The sequence below is a fragment of the Gymnodraco acuticeps genome, unplaced genomic scaffold (assembly GCF_902827175.1).
Source record: "Gymnodraco acuticeps unplaced genomic scaffold, fGymAcu1.1, whole genome shotgun sequence".
NCBI lineage: Eukaryota > Metazoa > Chordata > Actinopteri > Perciformes > Bathydraconidae > Gymnodraco > Gymnodraco acuticeps.
This window is the reverse complement of record NW_022992048.1, coordinates 74,262-93,775: the sequence shown is the minus strand read 5'-3', so window position 1 is coordinate 93,775 and position 19,514 is coordinate 74,262. Positions and strand designations below refer to the sequence as shown.

The following is a 19,514-nucleotide window of genomic DNA, read 5'->3' as shown; positions in this document are numbered from 1 at the left end:
GGTAAATCAAGCCAGGGTTTCTCTCTCCAGCTGAGAGCGCGTTCACGTGAAAGGGGCGGGGTTAGCAACATTTCACCAATCACAAACAGGGACAAGTGTACTGACAGCGCAGCGACATACTCAACACACTCTCACTCCATAATCGTCCAGGAGCACGTTTGGTCAGGGTCCCGTGGCGTGCAGTTGTGACGCTCCTAGGCTCCTTCAGCTTCATAAAGGGACGCAAATAGCTTTCAACTGATTGCAATGTATTCCCATCTGCGGCGGGATTTGACGCTCATGGAAGCACGGCATTCGTTTGTGTCGGCTGCCCTTAAAGGCAATGTGAGCGTCCATTCCCATTGGATAACGGAGAATTGTACACCCGGAAGTAAGTATTCCCCTTACTGTCGATTAATTTTACAGTGATATCTGCACTACTCGTCGACTAAAAAACACCAGGTTATCCTTGTTAATTACACAACATTGATTGGTTTAAATTGTGTGCAATGCTTTTGTGTTTTTCCCCTTCTATTCGGAGAAACAAATATTTGTTCGGAGTAAAGGATGGCAGAAGACACTACACTACCCAGAATCCCCAGCTATCGTTTAGGACTACACCATGTGCTCTGTTTGACAAACCCCGTTTTTTTTAACCATTCATTCCAAAGGCTGGCGTCTATGTCACGTGATCTTCACATTTCTCCCTGCAGAAAAAAACACATGGCCGAACTTCGTTTTATTCTCGGTGGAAAAGGCCTATTTTAAGGTTAGTTTGGCCATTAAAATGCATTTTGATGTCATTTGATGCGAGAAATATGAGTTGTTATTTCAGATTATGTGCGCAGTGGATGTACATGATCTTTAGTTTGCTAGTTATTACGAAGATTACTTCAGGAAATCGCGACGTTTTCATTGTTACCAAGGTGGTTGCTAGGGACGCTGCTATCGATATTATTTCTGTTATGTTGTTTAACTGTTTAATGGTGTTATCTTTATTGCTACCCCCTTCCCCGTCAATGTATAGTGTTGGTCCACAGCGCAAACATATTAGTTTAACAAAATCCACATCTAAAGATAGCCTACGTTATTTTCCCCTGTGCAATTCCAGTCTCACATCTCACAGCACATCGTCATTAACAAATACCGGAAACAAACCTAAAACAATTTAAAAATACTTTATTCCGAGTGTGCTTGCTTTTCTCTTTGAAAGTCATCACATAATGGCATTGTAATACACGGTTCGGCTGCATTAAATATTACATATCTGCCGTTGTTCTGTATTTATAGAGCCCTGATGAGAAGACTTGTAGACAAACATGAGGAACTGAAAACGTGACGTGGATCATAAATATATCAGCCATTAAACAACATCTTACATTTCTTTTAATAATAATAATAATAATAATTTCAATTTATATAGCGCCTTTCACGAAACCCAAGGACGCTTTACAATACGTCTCCTTGCAGTGTCAACACTAATTCGGCTGACTTTTATATTTGATCCAATTGGTAGATAGGCTGTATTTACACCATAAAGGTGCACAGCTGATATAAAGGGACACCTAGTGGTTAAAGCATGTTATTGAATTTCATTATTTTTATTATTAGATATTAATAGGATCCCTATAAAGTATATTAATTACTCGTTATTCTCTACTAATAGTTAATTAAAGACTGTATATAATGACTATTTTGCACATCCCTTTCAAGATTTCAAGATTTTCTAAGGTTTATTGACATATCATATAGGCCTACACAACTATGGTGTAGTTCTGCATTGAATGAAAAACTTGGGTCGCAGGTTCCTCAATAGTGCATTACAAGACATCTATCAATATTTGTGCATACCTCCAGCAATGTTAACTATGTTGAAGCACTTATTTTAACTGATATTATACATAATGTATTATACTCTTATAAAATGTATGTAGATATTTCATCTCCGGCCTTGTCAGGTATTGAACAATCAATAAATAAAGAACACAGAATTGTTAAATATAAAACACAGAATTTGTGTGATTATACTAAATGATTTACAAATAAACACCACTGCATATTTGCAACTGTTACACATGCTGATGTAATGCAAATGTTCCAACATGGGATCGCGGTGGACCCGTTCAAATCCAGTTTTGGACAGTCTGCCATGGTTCCATCCCATTTCAAGTGCTGTTCGATAATCGGCGTAACCCTCGGAGCACACTCTCCAATCACAGAGCTTGAGGACTATCACGGGGTTTGTCAAACAGAGCACATGTGTAGTCCAAACGATAGCTGGGGATTCTGGGTAGTGTAGTGTCTTCTGCCATCCTTTACTCCGAAAAAATATTTGTTTCTCCGAATCGAAGGGGAAAAATACAAAAGCATTGCACACAATTTAAACCAATCAATGTTGTGTAATTAACAAGGATAATCTGGTGTTTTTTAGTCGATGAGTAGTGCAGATATCACTGTAAAATCAATCGACAGTAAGGGGAATACTTACTTCCGGGTGTACAATTCTCCGTTATCCAATGGGAATGGACGCTCACATTGCCTTTAAGGGCAGCCGACACAAACGAATGCCGTGCTTCCATGAGCGTCAAATCCCGCCGCAGATGGGAATACATTGCAATCAGTTGAAAGCTATTTGCGTCCCTTTATGACGCTGAAGGAGCCTAGGAGCGTCACAACTGGACGCCACGGACACTGACCAAACGTCGCTCCTGGACGCTTAGGGAGTGAGAGTGTGTTGCCTCTGGAGTCTCCTCACTGTGAAGGAGACCCAGGGGGATCACCACGTGACCAGCTGATATCATCCTTAACAGCTGCATCACGGAGAGGGCTGTCACCGCCCCGCGGGGTGTGACGTGCCGGAGGAGAGCTGTCCGAGCTGCTTAAAAACCAATAGGTTTTTAAATACAGCCGGTTTATGCAGCGAGCCATGCTGCCTATAACCGACAGGTCAGGGGCAGCCGGCTTAACCGGTGAGCCTTGCTGCTTATTATTATCCATCTGTCCATCGAACACGCGCGTCGCCACTCTGAGTAATACTCTGAGAGCGCGCGACCTGCTCTGGATGTGCTGTGGTTGTCATGGTGACGAGCCACGTCAGAGCCCTCGCCGCCGTTGCCCGTGAAGCAACCCAAGAGGGGCCCGGTCCGAAAAGGCTGCGAAGGGGCCTCCACACACTGCATCTCACACCGGCTCTCATCCTGTCTCTGTTTAGGAGAAGGCTCGTAAACTGGAAATTGAGGCGCGTTCACGCTCAAACCTGTTGAGGAATGAGCGGAGGTGTGTGCAGTGCTATTCACACAGTGCGTAAAAACAGCCCTGGGCTCCTTACGACCGTGTGTAGTAGGCACATCTGGGACAGAGGAAAAACCGTGCTGCCTGCTAACCGACAGGTTAACAGCTGCACCGGAGGAGAGCTGTCATTTTCTCCATTCTCTGCTGTGAGAGTCGCGCTCTCATGCGGGCTGAATTCAATTCCACTCCCAGTTAAATGTCTGGGAGGGAAGAGGACAGCTCTTCTTCCAGTTGATAATGAAACCCAGGCTTGACAGATGAGATACGAACTGTATCGTCTGAAAAACCGCTTCCTCCCTGGAGCGAGCCAGCCACAGCCGGTCGTCCAGGCAAAATAACCCTCATCCCCATTCTGAGTAGCTGCTCCAACCGTCTCCACCCACTTTGAAAAAAGTGTGTGGAGCCAGGAATGAGAAACGCAGGAATTTGTTTCGGGATGATGGTTTACGTGGAGGTAAGCATCCTTCCGGATATGGATGTGCACCTCCCTGGTGAACACACTCCAGCACCTGTTTGATCATCAGCATGGGAAAAGGCCATTCCCTTGTTGGACACTGACAGCCGAGGATGGGTCTCATTCCCCCCGCCCCGTCTCCTTCGGGACCAGAAAATAGCTGGAGTAACAACCCCTGATTTTCTTCCCTTTGAGGAACCCCGGGAAAAGGCTTTCTTTAACCAGAGTTCCTGCCGCTCTGCACGGAGCGCGAGACACTGTTCCTGGGATGACAGGACTTCCTGTATCCCGAAGAACTGCGGGGGGAGAGGCGAATTGCAGAGACTACCCTCTGCCCATCCGCCTGCTCATCCATCTGTCCATCAGACACACTCGCCGCCACCCTGAGTACCATACAATACTCTGATAGCGCCAGGTGTACATTCTCTGGCTGTGCTGTGGTTGGTGACAAACCATGCCAGAGCCCTCCACACGCTGCATTCCACACAGGCTCTCAATATGTCGTCGTTTAGGAGAATACTCGTAAACTGCGCGTTCACGCTCAACACCCCTAAGGGATGAGCGGAGGTGTGTGCAGTGCTGTCCACACGAGGCGTAATAATGGCCCTCCGTTGGCTTATTACGACCGTGGGTAGGAGGTGTCTGAGACAGAGGAAAAAATCCATGCTTCCTAAACCCAAAAAGTTTACGGTAGACGGATTTGAATAGCAAGCCCAGCTGTTTTATTAACTGATAAGTTAAAAAAAAAACAGCTGGCGTAGGCAGCGAGCCATGCTGCCAAGTAACCAATAGGCTATTGGCAGCTGGCTTAACCGGGGAGCCTTGCTGCATATTAACTTTCCTCTGTCCATCTAACCCACGCGCCGTCACTCAAGGCGCGAACCTGCTCTGGATGTGCTGTGGTTGTCATGGTGACGAGCCACGTCAGAGCCCTCCAGACGTTGCATTTCACACAGGCTCTCCTTATGTCGCGTTTAGGAGAAGGCTCGTAAACCGGACATTTAAGGTGCGCTCACGCTCAACACCCCTAAGGGATGAGCGGAGGTGTGTGCAGTGCTGTCCACACTGTAATAATGGCACTCGTGGCTCATTACGACCGTAATGAGGTAGGTTTGGGACAGAGGAAAAAAATCAGAGCTGCCTAAAACCCAACAGGTTTTACAGACAGCCGGTTATGCAGTGAGCCATGCTGCCTATAACCGACAGGTTAGGGGCAGCCGGCTTACCCGGTGGGCCTTGCTGCTTATTATTATCAATCTGTCCATCGAATACACGCGTCGCCACTCTGAGTAATACTCTGAGAGCGCACGCCTGTTTTGGATGTGCTGTGGTTGTCATGGTGACGAGCCACGTCAGAGCCCTTGCCGCCGTTGCCCGTGAAGCAGCCCAAGAGGGGCCCGGACCGAAAAGGCTGCGAGGGGCACTCCACACGCTGCATCTCACACCGGCTCTCATCCTGTCTGTTTCGGAGAAGGCTCGTAAACTGGACATTGAGGCGCGTTCACGCTCAAACCCGCTGAGGGAATGAGCGGAGGTGTGTGCAGTGCTATTCACACAGTGCGTAATAACAGCCCAGGATCATTACGACCGTGTGTAGTATAGGCACATCTGGGACAGAGAAAAACCGTGCTGCCTATAACCGACAGGTATGGAGCAGCAGGTTTAACCGTCAAGCCCTGCTGTTTAATAACCTACTGGTTAATTACAGCTGGCTTGTGCCGCGAGCCCCGCTGCCGCGCTAACCAACAGGTTACAGCCGGCTCAAAACGGCGAGCCCCGCTGTCTGTTAACCGTACAGTTAACAAACAGCTGGCTTATGCACCTCCACATGCTGTATTATCCTCATGTCGCCATTTAGGAGAACACTCGTAAAACAGACATTGAGGTTCACGCTCAAACCTGCTTGAGGAATGAGCGGAGGTGTGTGTAGGAGGCACATTTGTGACATAACAAACCCGGGCTGTCTAATCAACCGACAGCTTTTAAAGATAGCTGGTTTGAGCCGTAAGCTTTGCTGCCTAACAACCCACAGGCTGTGAGGCAGCCGCTTATGCAGCTTTTTTTATGTCATCCGGGGGAGAGCTCTCCTGAACCGGGGGAACGGGGAGATCTCATTAGGCGGCTGCCTTTCCGACGATCTCCGGGAGTTCCTGGAGAATACTGCCTATCGACGGCAGAGCCGTGATGGCGGATAGAGGGACCCGTTGACAGCCCGGCAGCCGAACCTAGGCTCGGCTACCGGGCTGACCCCGGGCCCCCGCCCCGTCTCCCCCGCCAGAGGAGAGGGAGACAGGGCGGGGGAACCACATGGTGATCCGTGAATGGAGGGGAAGGAGTCGCCTGACTGCTGCCCGCCACTCGGATCCAATAAATAAAGGGCTTGGTCCACAGCATGGAGTCAACATTGGGGGGGACCAAAAATTCAATAAAAATTTGAATACTAATTTCCTGCCATTCTAAAGGAAAATACATAAAAAATCACTAACACATTGGTTTTTTTCGGAAGTTTTTCCTTGTACGATGTGAGGGTCTAAGGACAGAGGGTGTCGTATTGTCATACTGATATTTTGTACAAACTGTAAAGTCCACTGACACAAATGTAACATTTGTGATATTGGGCTATATAAATAAACATTGATTGATTGATTGATTGATTGATTGGATACTTTAAAACCTGTTAAACCCCATGCCCCTGCCCGTGGGGGCAAAACACAACAATAGTCACAAAACTGTGTCTCAGGCATGGGTGCAGGAAGCATCCTCAATGTGGGTGGGACAATTTGACGGGGGATGTGGGCGGGTGGGGGACCTAAACTCCTCTAGGGGGGTCCGGGGGCATGCTCCCCCGGGAAGATTTTTTTTTAAATGTTGAAGTTAAAAGCATCAATCTGGTGCACTTTGAGAGCAACATTAGGGACTAAATCTATGGATACATCTCAACAACACCCATGTGAAACAGAACTGAATAGATTTACTTTTTCTTTATGCATATTTTACAAATCACTCCCTTTTTAAACTATAGTATGAGTTGGAATGATGTCATACCTGTTATTCTGTTATTCTGTTATTTTGTATAACTATAATGATCATATAAAGGTGTGCCTTGGAAATACTTGTTTTGCATCAATCTTGATACAGGGTACTTATTATATGTTATAGTTTGGATTCCTAAAGCTTTTAGTCTACTATCCCATCATTCAAGGGTGGTTTTCACAATAAGTAATGGTTTCTTTTTTGCACGGACACTATCATTATACATTTTTTTCTATGTTCAATCTGAATTTACTTTAAAAACATCTATATTGATTCTGACTTTTTTTACATCCAACTCACAGGTTTATCATTGCTTTGAGAAAAAAGATTATTCATTTAATCATTTTTAGAAGTGAAGATATAGTCAATTGTTCTGGGAATGTCATTTTCAAACCTGAGACCTGAAAAACAGGCTTGGGGCTTAACTGGTTAAAATGTTTTACCATAATGTCTAATTGTGCATTGTATTACATCGCCCTATTTTATCTAGTTTAGCTTTTCTTGTTTTGTTGTTTGTAATGGCAGAGATTAGGGATGAATAAAGTACAACTATAACCTTAATCACATTAAAGCATTTCAATCCATAGAAAGGTCTGTGCCACGCAATTTCAGTAGAAACAGGAACACTTTATTGCCCTTTTGTTTTACAGCCACGACTCGCACTAGCTGCTTGCCGCTCATTCAAAATCAAAAAGACCCCCAACTTCCTCCCAGACACCCGCCCAAAAAGCCCAACCCTCAAGTAAAGGACCCAAAAGCCTTTTTGCGCTTATTGTTGGCACTGATAAAAGACTGGCATATTCCTTCAAGGTCCAGTCTGTCCAGTTTCTTCTGGTGCACATGACATATGGCCACATTATTCAGCCTCGTTTGACTCATCGATGATGTCTTAAGCCTCCTCAGGGCACTAAAACTCCTCTCAGCCTCTGCAGAAGAGGCAGGGACGACCAACAGAAGCCTTACTAAAGCTTCCACCTGACCGAAGAGACCTCTCACCTCTGGCACCATTTCCCGAATAATGCTAGCATTAACATCTGAGCTTGAGCTCCATGTCACCAGCGCACACTCTCCCTGTCTGGTCGCCATGCTCACATTCTCTCTCTCTCTCCCTCTCTCTCTTTACTCTGAACACACCAGAGTGAACATGGAAGAAATATCAGTAAACTATTAACTAGAAAGACTGTTGATACACATTATACATATGGGGGGACACAGGAGCCTGTACATTAACATTAGACTGCTATGTTGTCATTATTCTGTCTTAACCATCAATATAGCTCCTTTCTGACTTACCTCCATGTCACCAGCGCACACTCTCCCTGTCTGGTCGCCATGCTCACATTCTCTCTCTCCCTCTCTATCTTTACTCTGAACACACCAGAGTGAACATGGAAGAAATATTATCAGTAAACAAGCTATCTGACTGGTAACAATACTCACTTTCTCACTGCTCTTAACTTACTTTTTTTCTTTTCTGAGGCTGCCCAAAAAACTGTCTAATGTCACTGCCACCCTTCCTCTTGCTCATGCTTACAGCTTGACCTCGGCGATCTGCAGTTGCTGATGTGATGAATACGGGTCAGCAGCGCTGGATATAAGATAATTAAACATGTTTATTAGCAATTCTGAGCGTTCTAAACCCAGCACAAGCTATGATGCACACTGCAAACCTCCTGCGTGTGAGTATATTTTAAATGCTTCTGACGATTATGAAATACTATTTCATAATAATTGTTGAGTATTTATTATTTAATTAATTCTGGCACCTTTGGTATTCCATAGATGTCACACATCACAGTTTTAAATCTTTCCACACCCTACAAATTACAAAATAAAATAGAAATAATCAATTTCAAGTATACAAATAACCAAAATAAAGAAGTCATAGAATAGCAATTTTATTTTAATTAAAAAATGTAAAAAAAATTGGTGCTATTTATTGGGGGGGGGGATGTGTGTCCCCCAATGTATATAGTGAATACGGCCCTGGTCCACAGAGTAAAACTCCTGGACTAGCCAATCATCCTCGGCCGCAGCAGCGAGAGCGTCCGCTCTCCACTGCCTGTGGGCCAGAGGGAGACGGACACAATGAGTGCACGACACCTGGGGAGTGAGAGCCGCGTTTGCGTGCTCTAATCCCCGGCAAAACTCACACCGTGAGCTCCAGTCGTAACTCATATGTCGGGTTGACACCCTGTTTCCCCCGTCCGGAGGAGAGGGATGATGGGCCCAGGGGAACCAGGAATGTTTGCTCTTTTAGCTCTTAAAATAACTTGTTTTGCCTGTCAATGCTTCTGCAACGGAGTGCTGAAGAAAAGTAGGGCCTACTTCCTATTTATACGGAAGTGAGCCCGGAGGTGGGGCCCACGTCATAGGTGGGCGTGGAATAAATATCTGTCAGTGTACACGTGCAGTGAGATTACCCAATAGCATAGCCTTAGAGGGCGAAGCCTTATACGATATAGAACAGAAGTAACGTATTTCCCTCTGAAACGTAACAATGAAGTCAGACCCGGCGGCAGACATACATCTGTGGGCGGGCATTTCATTTATCAGGGCGGGCCCACCCCCCGACCACCAGGCCCCACCCCATTTTAACGTAACATATGTGCATAGCCTATATAGTTGCAGACAGATTTAGGCGTTATGTTTGTGCACGCAATGAAACCTTTTGAGCATAGGAAATGTACACATGTGCTCAGGATAGAGGCACAAAAATAACGCTACTTCAGCACCATGGATGGATTACCTATGAGTAATTTAAAACATTTAATTACATTACAGAAAAAAGCTGTGAGAATGCTGCATAATGTACTAAGAAAAAACAATGTATTGAGTCAAGGCTGTTAACATTTAAAGATGTAATAGAATATCAGACGGCTTTAGTTATGCAGCAAAAAACAGAATACTGCCAGAAAATATACAAATATAATATGCAAATGTATTTTAATTTCAGAAGATGAGCATCAGGAGGAAATTACATGTTAAACATCAGTTTGCACGAACTACTTTAAAGCAGAGGTGTGTCTCTTGGCGTAAATAAGTGGAATTAAACAAATAACAAATAACAAATATATTGGCAAACATACAGTGAAAAGAACACACTGAAAAATACCCAATATTTTGTTCACATTAAAGCTTGAAAACAACGGCTTAGTCTACATCGTGATATGATTGTTTGCTACTTACACGATGTACTCAGGGTGGGCCTAATAAAGCTGTAGCCGACGTTTCCCAGATGAATGGAACCTCCTCAGCAACATCTCTTTCCACTCATTCTTGCATTTATTTGTCAGGTCCTTCTCGAAACCAAGTTGGATTAAATTTGCTTTCCAAGTGTGAGACATGCTCCTTCGGTGCTCACTGAAAACGTTTTTCAGTGTGGAAAAAGAGTTCTCACATAAAGCTGTCGAAGCTCCAAAGGTAAGTGAAACCTTAAATGCGGGGAGAACACTTGGCATTGCCTCAAGCGTCGTGTGGAGATGACCAAGTATGTTTTTCAATGTCCATTTCCCATCCTCTGGTGGTGTGATGCTGTCCACGTGTTTCAGAATCAGCTTTTTGGCCACAATGAACTCAGCATCAACGAGCGTGGTTCCAGTCAGTTTAAGCAAAGGTTCCACTTTTTCGGGCTCCAGGAAGAAGCTGCTTTCCGGGTTGAGTGAAGCAATAGCCTCCATGAATGCGCTGTTTCGCTCTCCAAAGCGGCGCGCAATTTCTCCCGTAACTGCATCAATGCAGCTGTAAAACAGCCGCCGTTTCTCTGTCATCTGGTGATTTTCTTGTGTTCCCACTCCCACTGTCTCTTCAACAACATAATCCTCCAAAGTTGTGTTAAGAGTTCGCCTTCTCTTGGTGGGACCGGGATGGATAGTATCATCTCCTGCGCACTCACTCCACATCTCCGTGAACACCTTTTCGGTGCGCAGGGCCTCAACACACTCTTTGGCAGTGTTGACAAGCTGTACTGCCGTTTGAAGGTCCATTTCCTCTGACTGCATCATCCTGTTAGCTGGCTCAAGCAGGGACAATATCTTGCATATTATCTGGGTGTGGAATTTAAAGCTTGGCTTTAACATTCTGCTCAGCAAGTCTGCTGCCTCCATTCTCAAGTCAACTGGAAATGATGCAGAGTTTTCAACGTGTCGTAGTAGTTCCACGATATCCTGAAAAGATTTCAGAATAATCTGAACAGTGGCCAGGTGCCCTGTCCAGCGCTGTTCGAGTAAACGCTTCAGCGTGTTTCCCTGGTAATGTGCAGCAACGGTGGGCTTTTGTGTGAACTTGTAGAGGACATTACAGATGTTGAATAAATCCTCAATGGCTCTCTCACCGGACATGGCGTGAACAACGACCAAGTGCAGCTGGTGGTTGAAGCAGTGCACATATGGGATTTCTCTGCCCAGTTCATCTTGAAGGAGTCTTTGAACCCCACCGTGTCTCCCCGACATAAGACTTGCTCCATCATATACCTGGCTGAGAATTGTGTCTGTGCTCAGGCCAGCTTTGCGTATTTCATCAATGAGTGTCGTGTGAGGGTTTTTGCATCACCTGCAACTGCTGTGGCGATTGTCAAGAGCCTCTCTTTTATGACATAGTTCTCATCAACAAAACGCAGTACAATTGAAATGTTTTCACAGCCTGTTGGGTCTCGGGTTCCATCCATTTTGACAGTGTAAAAGGAGTCGCCTATTTCCTCAACAATATGCTCCGTTACAACTTTGCTCATCAGGTCAATTATTTCGTTTTGTATATCATGGCTTATGTAGGAAGCATTTTTGGGAATGGTGGGGGCAATTTTCGCGAGTTCTGGGTCCTTTTCGATGGTATACTCAAACAATGACAAAAATAACCCACTGCCAGACTTGAACATACACTCTAAAGAGTCGTGGTCACCTCGGAAAGGAAGATTGCTGGTAGAGAGAAAAGTCACAATGTCAATAATGGAGCCCATGTAATATTTGTTACGAGCCAGCTGATCTTTGTTGACAAGAGTTGTGATTTCCTGACCAGTCTCGATGCGCATTTGTTTTTCTCTCCACAATTTCTCACAGACTAAATGTTCCTTGGAAGAGCTGTGTTTGCTAAGACCCGTGCCCTTTTGTAAGGCATGCTTCCAGTCTTTGAAGTCTTTTATGGTGAACGATGCGTCATGATGATGAGCCTTAAACTTTCTGCATGGGAAACAGTACGCAGCATCGCCTTTTACGGAGTATTCAAGCCAGGGTCGGTTTTGGTACCATGAGCTGGCAAAACTACGTTTTTTCCCGGAGAAGAGCCGAGAGGGGAAACTATCCAGGACTACCTGTTTTGGTGTATCCACGCCAAGGTCCTCTGGAACTAGAAAACTAAAATCTCCAAGATCACGAGCGTTTAGAATGGGAGCTGGGCCTGGGCTGCTAAAGGTTGAACTGCTGCTCCTGCCCAGCCCCGAAGAGGTTTCGTCTGACAACGTTGACTCGGGACCTGGTGGAGGAGAAGGAATAGGTGGCGGGAGACACGTCAAGTTGCCAGCATCTGGTGCTGAGTTGTCAGTGCCACAATCCTTTTGTGAGCTCTTATTGTTCGTGAACCACTTCCTAATATCCATTGTTGCCGATACATATAAAAAAGGATAATAGCCTAGCCAAACTAACCGCCACAGTAAACTGACAGGCTGCTGTGACGAGTCTCACTTTAAAAAAAAAACACACACAACTCAACCCCGCGAAAAACCAGTCTCGCGCACAGAGATTCATTCAGAATTTCATAGCAAAATAAAAAAATTATATTATACTAATGTTTCAACATAGTTTAATACAAAAATAAATGGTATGACAAAGCCCTACAAATAACAACAATAAACATAATAATACAAACATTTAAAAAATATTTTTATATAATTTTTTTTAATCAGCCCTGATTTCTCATGGGCGGGCCCAAATCCTGGATGGGCGGGCCCGGCCACATGGGGCCCGCCCATGACGCCGGCCCTGAATGAAGTGCTGATGTTTTATGTATTTCAAAATAAACAGGAAAACCAACAATGGCCGTCGTGAGGACGCTTTGTGTTGCCTACATGGTGACGGTGGTGTTCTCTAAACCAGTGAGTATTAATCTGCTGCTAGCACTACATTGCAATCTAAGAGAACATGTGATTATCTTAAAGAGTTTCTCTCCCATACATACCAACCCTGTCTGAAACGCCTCCATTGAACTCCTTTGTTTACCTCCTTAAAATATTTACACTATGTAACACTTGCACTTCTATTGGCTAGCGCTCCTCCAACAAATGTGTACGTGATAGGTTAAGGGGCGGGACATCTCTAAGAAGTTGACCAATCACAACAGAGCCGAACCTGAAACGCCTCTATTGGACTCCTGACATTCTAGTTATCTTTTAATGCTGTCAGCTATATTTGTTTATCTGTAAGTCACATGTTTTGTGAAACATGTCACAGTCATAGACTGTATATATAAAGGTCACAGTAGAGGCACAAGATACAACTAGGAAATGCATAATAGTATATGGACATAACACAAGAAGAACATCCTGTTTTTGTTTTTGAAAGACAAACCTTTATTAATGATCCAAACATTTCCTTTGATCACACATCCCATCAGTAAAGTGTGTTCAATGATTTCATGATCAGTTTCTCTTTATCCACCATGATGTGTTTCATCTCAGCTGTTTCAAACAGAACCAGACATGATTTCCTTATTGATTATTATCATGATGAGTTATGTTCTATAAAACATCAGAGTACCCACTTTCTATTTGGACAACAACAACAACAACAACAACAACAACAACAACAACAACAACAACAATTAGTCTGCAAAACAATAACTTTAATATTATACCATGTATTTCCCGAGCAAAGACTCTCAGCTATTTACAGCAGAATAATGAATGATGTACTTTTTGATTGTGATCATGACAGGAAGTAATATCATTTAAAATAAACATGTGATGATGAAATAAGTGTGATAACCATCTGGGAACTCATGTGTTTGTTAATTTGGGCAACAATAACATTTAATCTGTCAGAATAATACATGTGATTATAAATGTCTCTGTTGTTTTAGAGCCAGAATAAAATGTGTAGAATAAAAGAAGCTGTGCTGCTTTCTCTCTGAAGACTCGTGCACTACAAGAGAAACAACAACAAGAATCAAAAGAAATATCCAACACATATTTAGAGCAAAGTTTACACATCAGTTCAGGTGAACAAGGATCCTCCTGAGCAGTGACAGCCTCCATGGCGACACAGACACAGGAAGGAGCCGGAAGAAAGTCCAACATCTACAGAACAACTCGTGAGAAGATGTTGAAGCCCATCCCATCATGTTTGATTGACAGCTGATCTCTGCAGTGAAGACATGGACAATCAGCTCTGAAGGACACACGGTGAGTTTAAGAAGTAGAAGAGTTCCTCCAAGGACTTCAGGCTATTTGAGTTTACAAAACGCAGCAGTGTCTCCATAACAATAAAACAAAACTCCAGCATGTAGCGGCTGAGTGAACGTGGTCTGGACTCTGTGGAGGAGAGTCATGGTTTCAGAGACGCTGTAGAAGGACAGAACACCTGCTCTGTGATCCAGGTACACTCCTACTCTGGAGGACAGAGGACCTGAGACGGGAGTGCTGATACTGTTGTAAAGAAATGAATAACTGTTTTGGTCACAATCTAAGGACCAAGATTTGTCATTGAATCCAAATAAACTTTCCCCCCCTGCTCTGCTGATATTCTTGTATGCGACTGCTACATAAACTCCTCTCCCTCTCCACTCCACCTCCCAGTAACAACGTCCTGTCAGACTCTCTCTACTCAGGACCTGAGGACAATCAGTGAATCTGTCTGGGTGACTAGAATAAGACTGTTCTTGTTTCATGCGTGTTGCTTTTCTGCTCCCCTCAGATAATACCAGCTGTGTTTCTGCTGTGTTTGGATCCAGAGTGATCTCCTGTGAATATGTGAAGAACCCAGCTCTGGTGGTGGGCTCTGCTGCTGACGGTAAAACCTCCACTTCAGTCGGTGAGACGTTTGTCCATTCCTCTCTCAGGACGTCCTGTAGTTTGTCTCTGACTGCTGACAGGGCCACCGTCACGTCCTCAAAGTAGCTCAGAGGACGGATGTTGATGCTGGAGGAGTGTGTAGCTTCACTGAGGGCTGGCAGTGAGGGGTCAACCCATCCTCACTCCCAGGTCGGCCTATGTTGACGTTATGTCAAGTTCCCTGTCGGCTTTTTCCAACGCAAGGGGGGGGGCCTTAGCGTCCATTTTCAATGCAAGGGGGGGGCCCTTAGCGTCCATTTTCAGCTTTCCGGGATGTCCATATGCTTCTATGGACGCTCATGGAAGCACGGCGTTCGTTTGTGTCGACTGCCCTTAAAGGCAATGTGAGCGTCCATTCTCATTGGATAACGGAGAATTGTACACCCGGAAGTAAGTATTCCCCTTACTGTCGATTGATTTTACAGTGATATCTGCACTACTCATCGACTAAAAAACACCAGATTATCCTTGTTAATTACACAACATTGATTGGTTTAAATTGTGTGCAATGCTTTTGTATTTTTCCCCTTCGATTCGGAGAAACAAATGTTTTTTCGGAGTAAAGGATGGCAGAAGACACTACACTACCCAGAATCCCCAGCTATCGTTTGGACTACACCATGTGCTCTGTTTGACAAACCCCGTGATAGTCCTCAAGCTCTGTGATTGGAGAGTGTGCTCCGAGGGTTACGCCGATTCTCGAACAGCACTTGAAATGGGATGGAACCACGCAGACTGTCCAAAACTGGATTTGAACGGGTCCACCGCGTCCCCCCCTCCCCCACCCCGTCCCCAGAACTACAAATGCTGGCTATTCTGTTTCGCAACATGTTCTGTATCTATGGCACGTCTCTACTGGGAGTTGTAGTTTTAAAAGACGTTTTCGTATTTCCCATAATAAGAAGTTGCCAGTATTAAACTGTGTACATCCCTGGAGGTTTAGGGGATAGGAAACACTCACATTTAAAACATATAATTAATAAATGGGTGAAAATTGCTTGTGCCCATAATGGGCAGCATTAATATATATATATACACACATGCCAGCTAAGGTCAGAAGAGCTTTATTTAACAGCTGGTCTTATGTTTGTGACCCCTGTTGTTAATTGATAACATTACATTACATTACATTACATTAATTGATAAGCCTGAAACACGCACTTGTTAAGGTTCAGAGGCACATTTTACAAATATGGCAGTATAGCCATCGATCAGCTTAAGATAAGATATACTTTATTGATCTCAAGTTGGAACATTTGCGTTACATCAGTATGTGTAACAGTTAAATATGCAGTGGTGTTTATTTGTAAATCATTTAGTATAATCACACAAATTCTGTGTTTTATATTCAACAATTCTGTGTTCTTTATTTATTGATTGTTCAATACCTGACAAGGTCGGAGATGAAATATCTACATACATCTTATAAGAGTATAATACATTATGTATAATATCAGTTAAAATAAGTGCTTCAACATAGTTAACATTGCTGGAGGTACGCACAAATATTGATAGATGTCTTGTAATGCACTATTGAGAAACCTGCGACCCAAGTTTTTCATTCAATGCATAACTACACCATAGTTGTGTAGGCCTATATGATATGTCAATAAACCTTAGAAAATCTTGAAATCTTGAAAGGGATGTGCAAAATAGTCATTATATACAGTCTTTAATGAACTATTAGTAGAGAATAACGAGTAATGAATATACTTTATAGGGATCCTATTAATATCTAATAATAAAAATAATGAAATTCAATAACATGCTTTAACCACTAGGTGTCCCTTTATATCAGCTGTGCACCTTTATGGTGTAAATACAGCCTATCTACCAATTGGATCAAATATCAAAGTCAGCCGAATTAGTGTTGATACTGCAAGGAGACGTATTGTGTGAAAAGAAATGTAAGATGTTGTTTAATTGCTGATATATTTATGATCCACGTCACGTTTTCAGTTCCTCATGTTTGTCTAGAAGTCTTCTCATCAGGGCTCTATAAATACAGAACTACGGCAGATATGTAATATTTAATGCAGCTGAACCGTGTATTACAATGCCGTTATGTGATGACTTTCAAAGAGAAAAGCAAGCACACTCGGAATAAAGTATTATTGTATTTTTTTAAAATGTTTTCGGTCTGTTTCCGTTATTTGTTAATGACGATGTGCTGTGAGATGTGAGACTGGAATTGCACAGGGGAAAATAACGTAGGCTATCTTTAGATGCGGATTTTGTTAAACTAATATGTTTGCGCTGTGGACCAACACTATACATTGACGGGGAAGGGGGTAGCAATAAAGATAACACCATTAAACAGTTACACAACATAACAGAAATAATATCGATAGCAGCGTCCCTAGCAACCACCTTGGTAACAATGAAAACGTTATGGACGCAATTTCCTGAAGTAATCTTCGTAATAACTAGCAAACTAAAGATCATGTACATCCACTGCACACATAATCTGAAATAACAACTCATATTTCTCGCATCAAATGACATCAAAACGCATTTTAATGGCCAAACTAACTTTAAAATAGGCATTTTCCATCGAGAATAAAACGAAGTTCGGCCATGTTTTTTTTTACTTCAGGGAGAAATTTGAAGATCACGTGACGTCAAACAGAGCATATGGTGTAGTCCAAACGATAGCTGGGGATTCTGCGTAGTGTAGTGTCTTCTGCCATCCTTTACTCCGAAAACATATTTGTTTCTACGAATCGAAGGGGAAAAATACAAAAGCATTGCACACAATTTAAACCAATCAATGTTGTGTAATTAACAAGGATAATCTGGTGTTTTTTAGTCGATGAGTAGTGCAGATATCACTGTAAAATCAATCGACAGTAAGGGGAATACTTACTTCCGGGTGTACAATTCTGCGTTATCCAATGAGAATGGACGCTCACATTGCCTTTAAGGGCAGCCGACACAAACGAATGCCGTGCTTCCATGAGCGTCCATAGAAGCATATGGACATCCCGGAAAGCTGAAAATGGACGCTAAGGGCCCCCCCTTGCGTTGAAAATGGACGCTAAGGCCCCCCCCTTGCGTTGGAAAAAGCCGACAGGGGACTTGACATAACGTCAACATAGGCCGACCTGGGAGTGAGGATGTGTTGGAGGGGTAGCTGAGCAGAAACTGGTTGTGATCCTCTGTGTGAGACAGCAGCTTCAGCTCAGCGTCTCTCCTCTTCAGCTCAGCCATCTCCTGCTCCAGCTTCTCCTGGAGCTCTCTGACTCGACTCACTTCTCTCTTCTGCTGGGATCTGAGCTGCTGCTTCACATCAGAGCTTCTCTTCTCCATGAGACGGATCAGCTCAGTGAACGTCTTCTCACTGTCCTCCACTGCTTTATCAGCAGAGCCATTGACGGCCTCCACCTCCTGCTGAAGCAGCTTCACCTCCTTCTCTCCGTCCTGGATTCTCTGCTGGATGTTTAGTCGACTCCCCTCCAGCTCTCTCTGCCTCTCAGTCCTCTCTGCTGCAGCTGACACCGTGTCGTGGCCTTTGTGTTCGTCCACAGAGCAGAGAGAACAGATACTCTGCTGATCAGTGCGGCAGAACAGCTTCATCACCTCGTCGTGACGAGAGCAGATGTTCTCCTGGAGCTTCTTGGAGGGCTCCACCAGCTTGTGTTTTCTAAAGACAGGTGATTCATAATGAGGCTGGAGGTGTTGGTCACAGTAAGAGGCCAGACACACGAGGCAGGACTTACAGGCTCTCAGTTTCCTCCCAGTGCAGACATCACAGGCCACATCTCCATCTCCAGCATAGCAGAGATCAGCAGGAGCAGCTGGGGGTCCAGTCTTCTTCAGCTCCTCCACTAAAGCTGCTAACATGGTGTTCTTCAGCAGGACAGGCCTCGGTATGAAGCTCTGCCTGCACTGAGGGCAGCTGTGGATTAGCTCTCCATCCCAGTGCTGTGTAATACACTTCATGCAGTAGCTGTGTCCACAGGGAATAGCCACAGGATCCTTCAGTAGATCCAGACAGATGGAACAAGAGAAGGTCTCCGGGTCCAGCTGAACTCCTTTCTGCGCCATTTCACCTGTCAGTAGCAGCGAGTGTGTGAGTTTCACTTCCTGAGAGCTGAAACTAGTGTGACTGGTTATCTGAACAGCATGTGTGTGTGTGTGCAGTGAATGTGGCCTATCAGCTCTTGTACTTTGCCCACATGTTGGTTACAGCCCTCCTCCTCAGTGTGGATCTGAAGGGGAGTAACCAGGAAGTACAGAGTGGAGCTGGCTGTGTCTGAGAGCAGGAAGAAGAGGGAGGGCTCATCAAACTCTGAGTCATTCCAGGAGGAGGAGCAGCGCTTAGACTCTGACCTACACAGAGCCTCGGTTACAACCTCCTCTTCATTTGAAAAGAGCTTTTAGTTGTAAATAAATTACCTATGTGAAATAAAAATGTAAAAATTCAAGTGAAAAAAATTCGAATGTTCAAATTCAGATCCCAAAAATTCGACGTCAAAAAATTCGATGTCAAAAAATTCGGTGTATAAAATTCGATGTCAAAAATTGCGATGCAGCATCATCCGGGCTACTCAGACAGGATAAGCAATCGAGCCCTAATGCAATCAAACTGACTTGGCCTATCAGAGCACGGCTTTGTCAGTCATGTGATCACAACAACCCGGGAGAAAAATGACGGAAAACAGCGGGGCTCGCCGCTCGGGTAAGTAGTCAGTTTGTGCTCTTTATCTTACAAGCAGT

At 44.2% G+C, this 19,514-nt stretch overlaps 1 protein-coding gene across 1 annotated transcript; it reads right to left on the bottom strand.

Moving 5' to 3' along the window:
• Positions 1–13,292: 13,292 nt before the first annotated feature.
• LOC117536904 (tripartite motif-containing protein 16-like) lies at positions 13,293–18,842 on the bottom strand. Its single transcript, XM_034201996.1, has 2 exons — positions 17,900–18,842; positions 13,293–14,910 (listed from the first exon to the last, which is right to left on the bottom strand). Exons 1-2 carry the CDS (start codon positions 18,840–18,842, stop codon positions 14,189–14,191), a joined length of 1,665 nt encoding a protein of 554 aa, XP_034057887.1. The 3' UTR covers positions 13,293–14,188.
• Between the last annotated feature and the right edge of the window lie 672 nt (positions 18,843–19,514).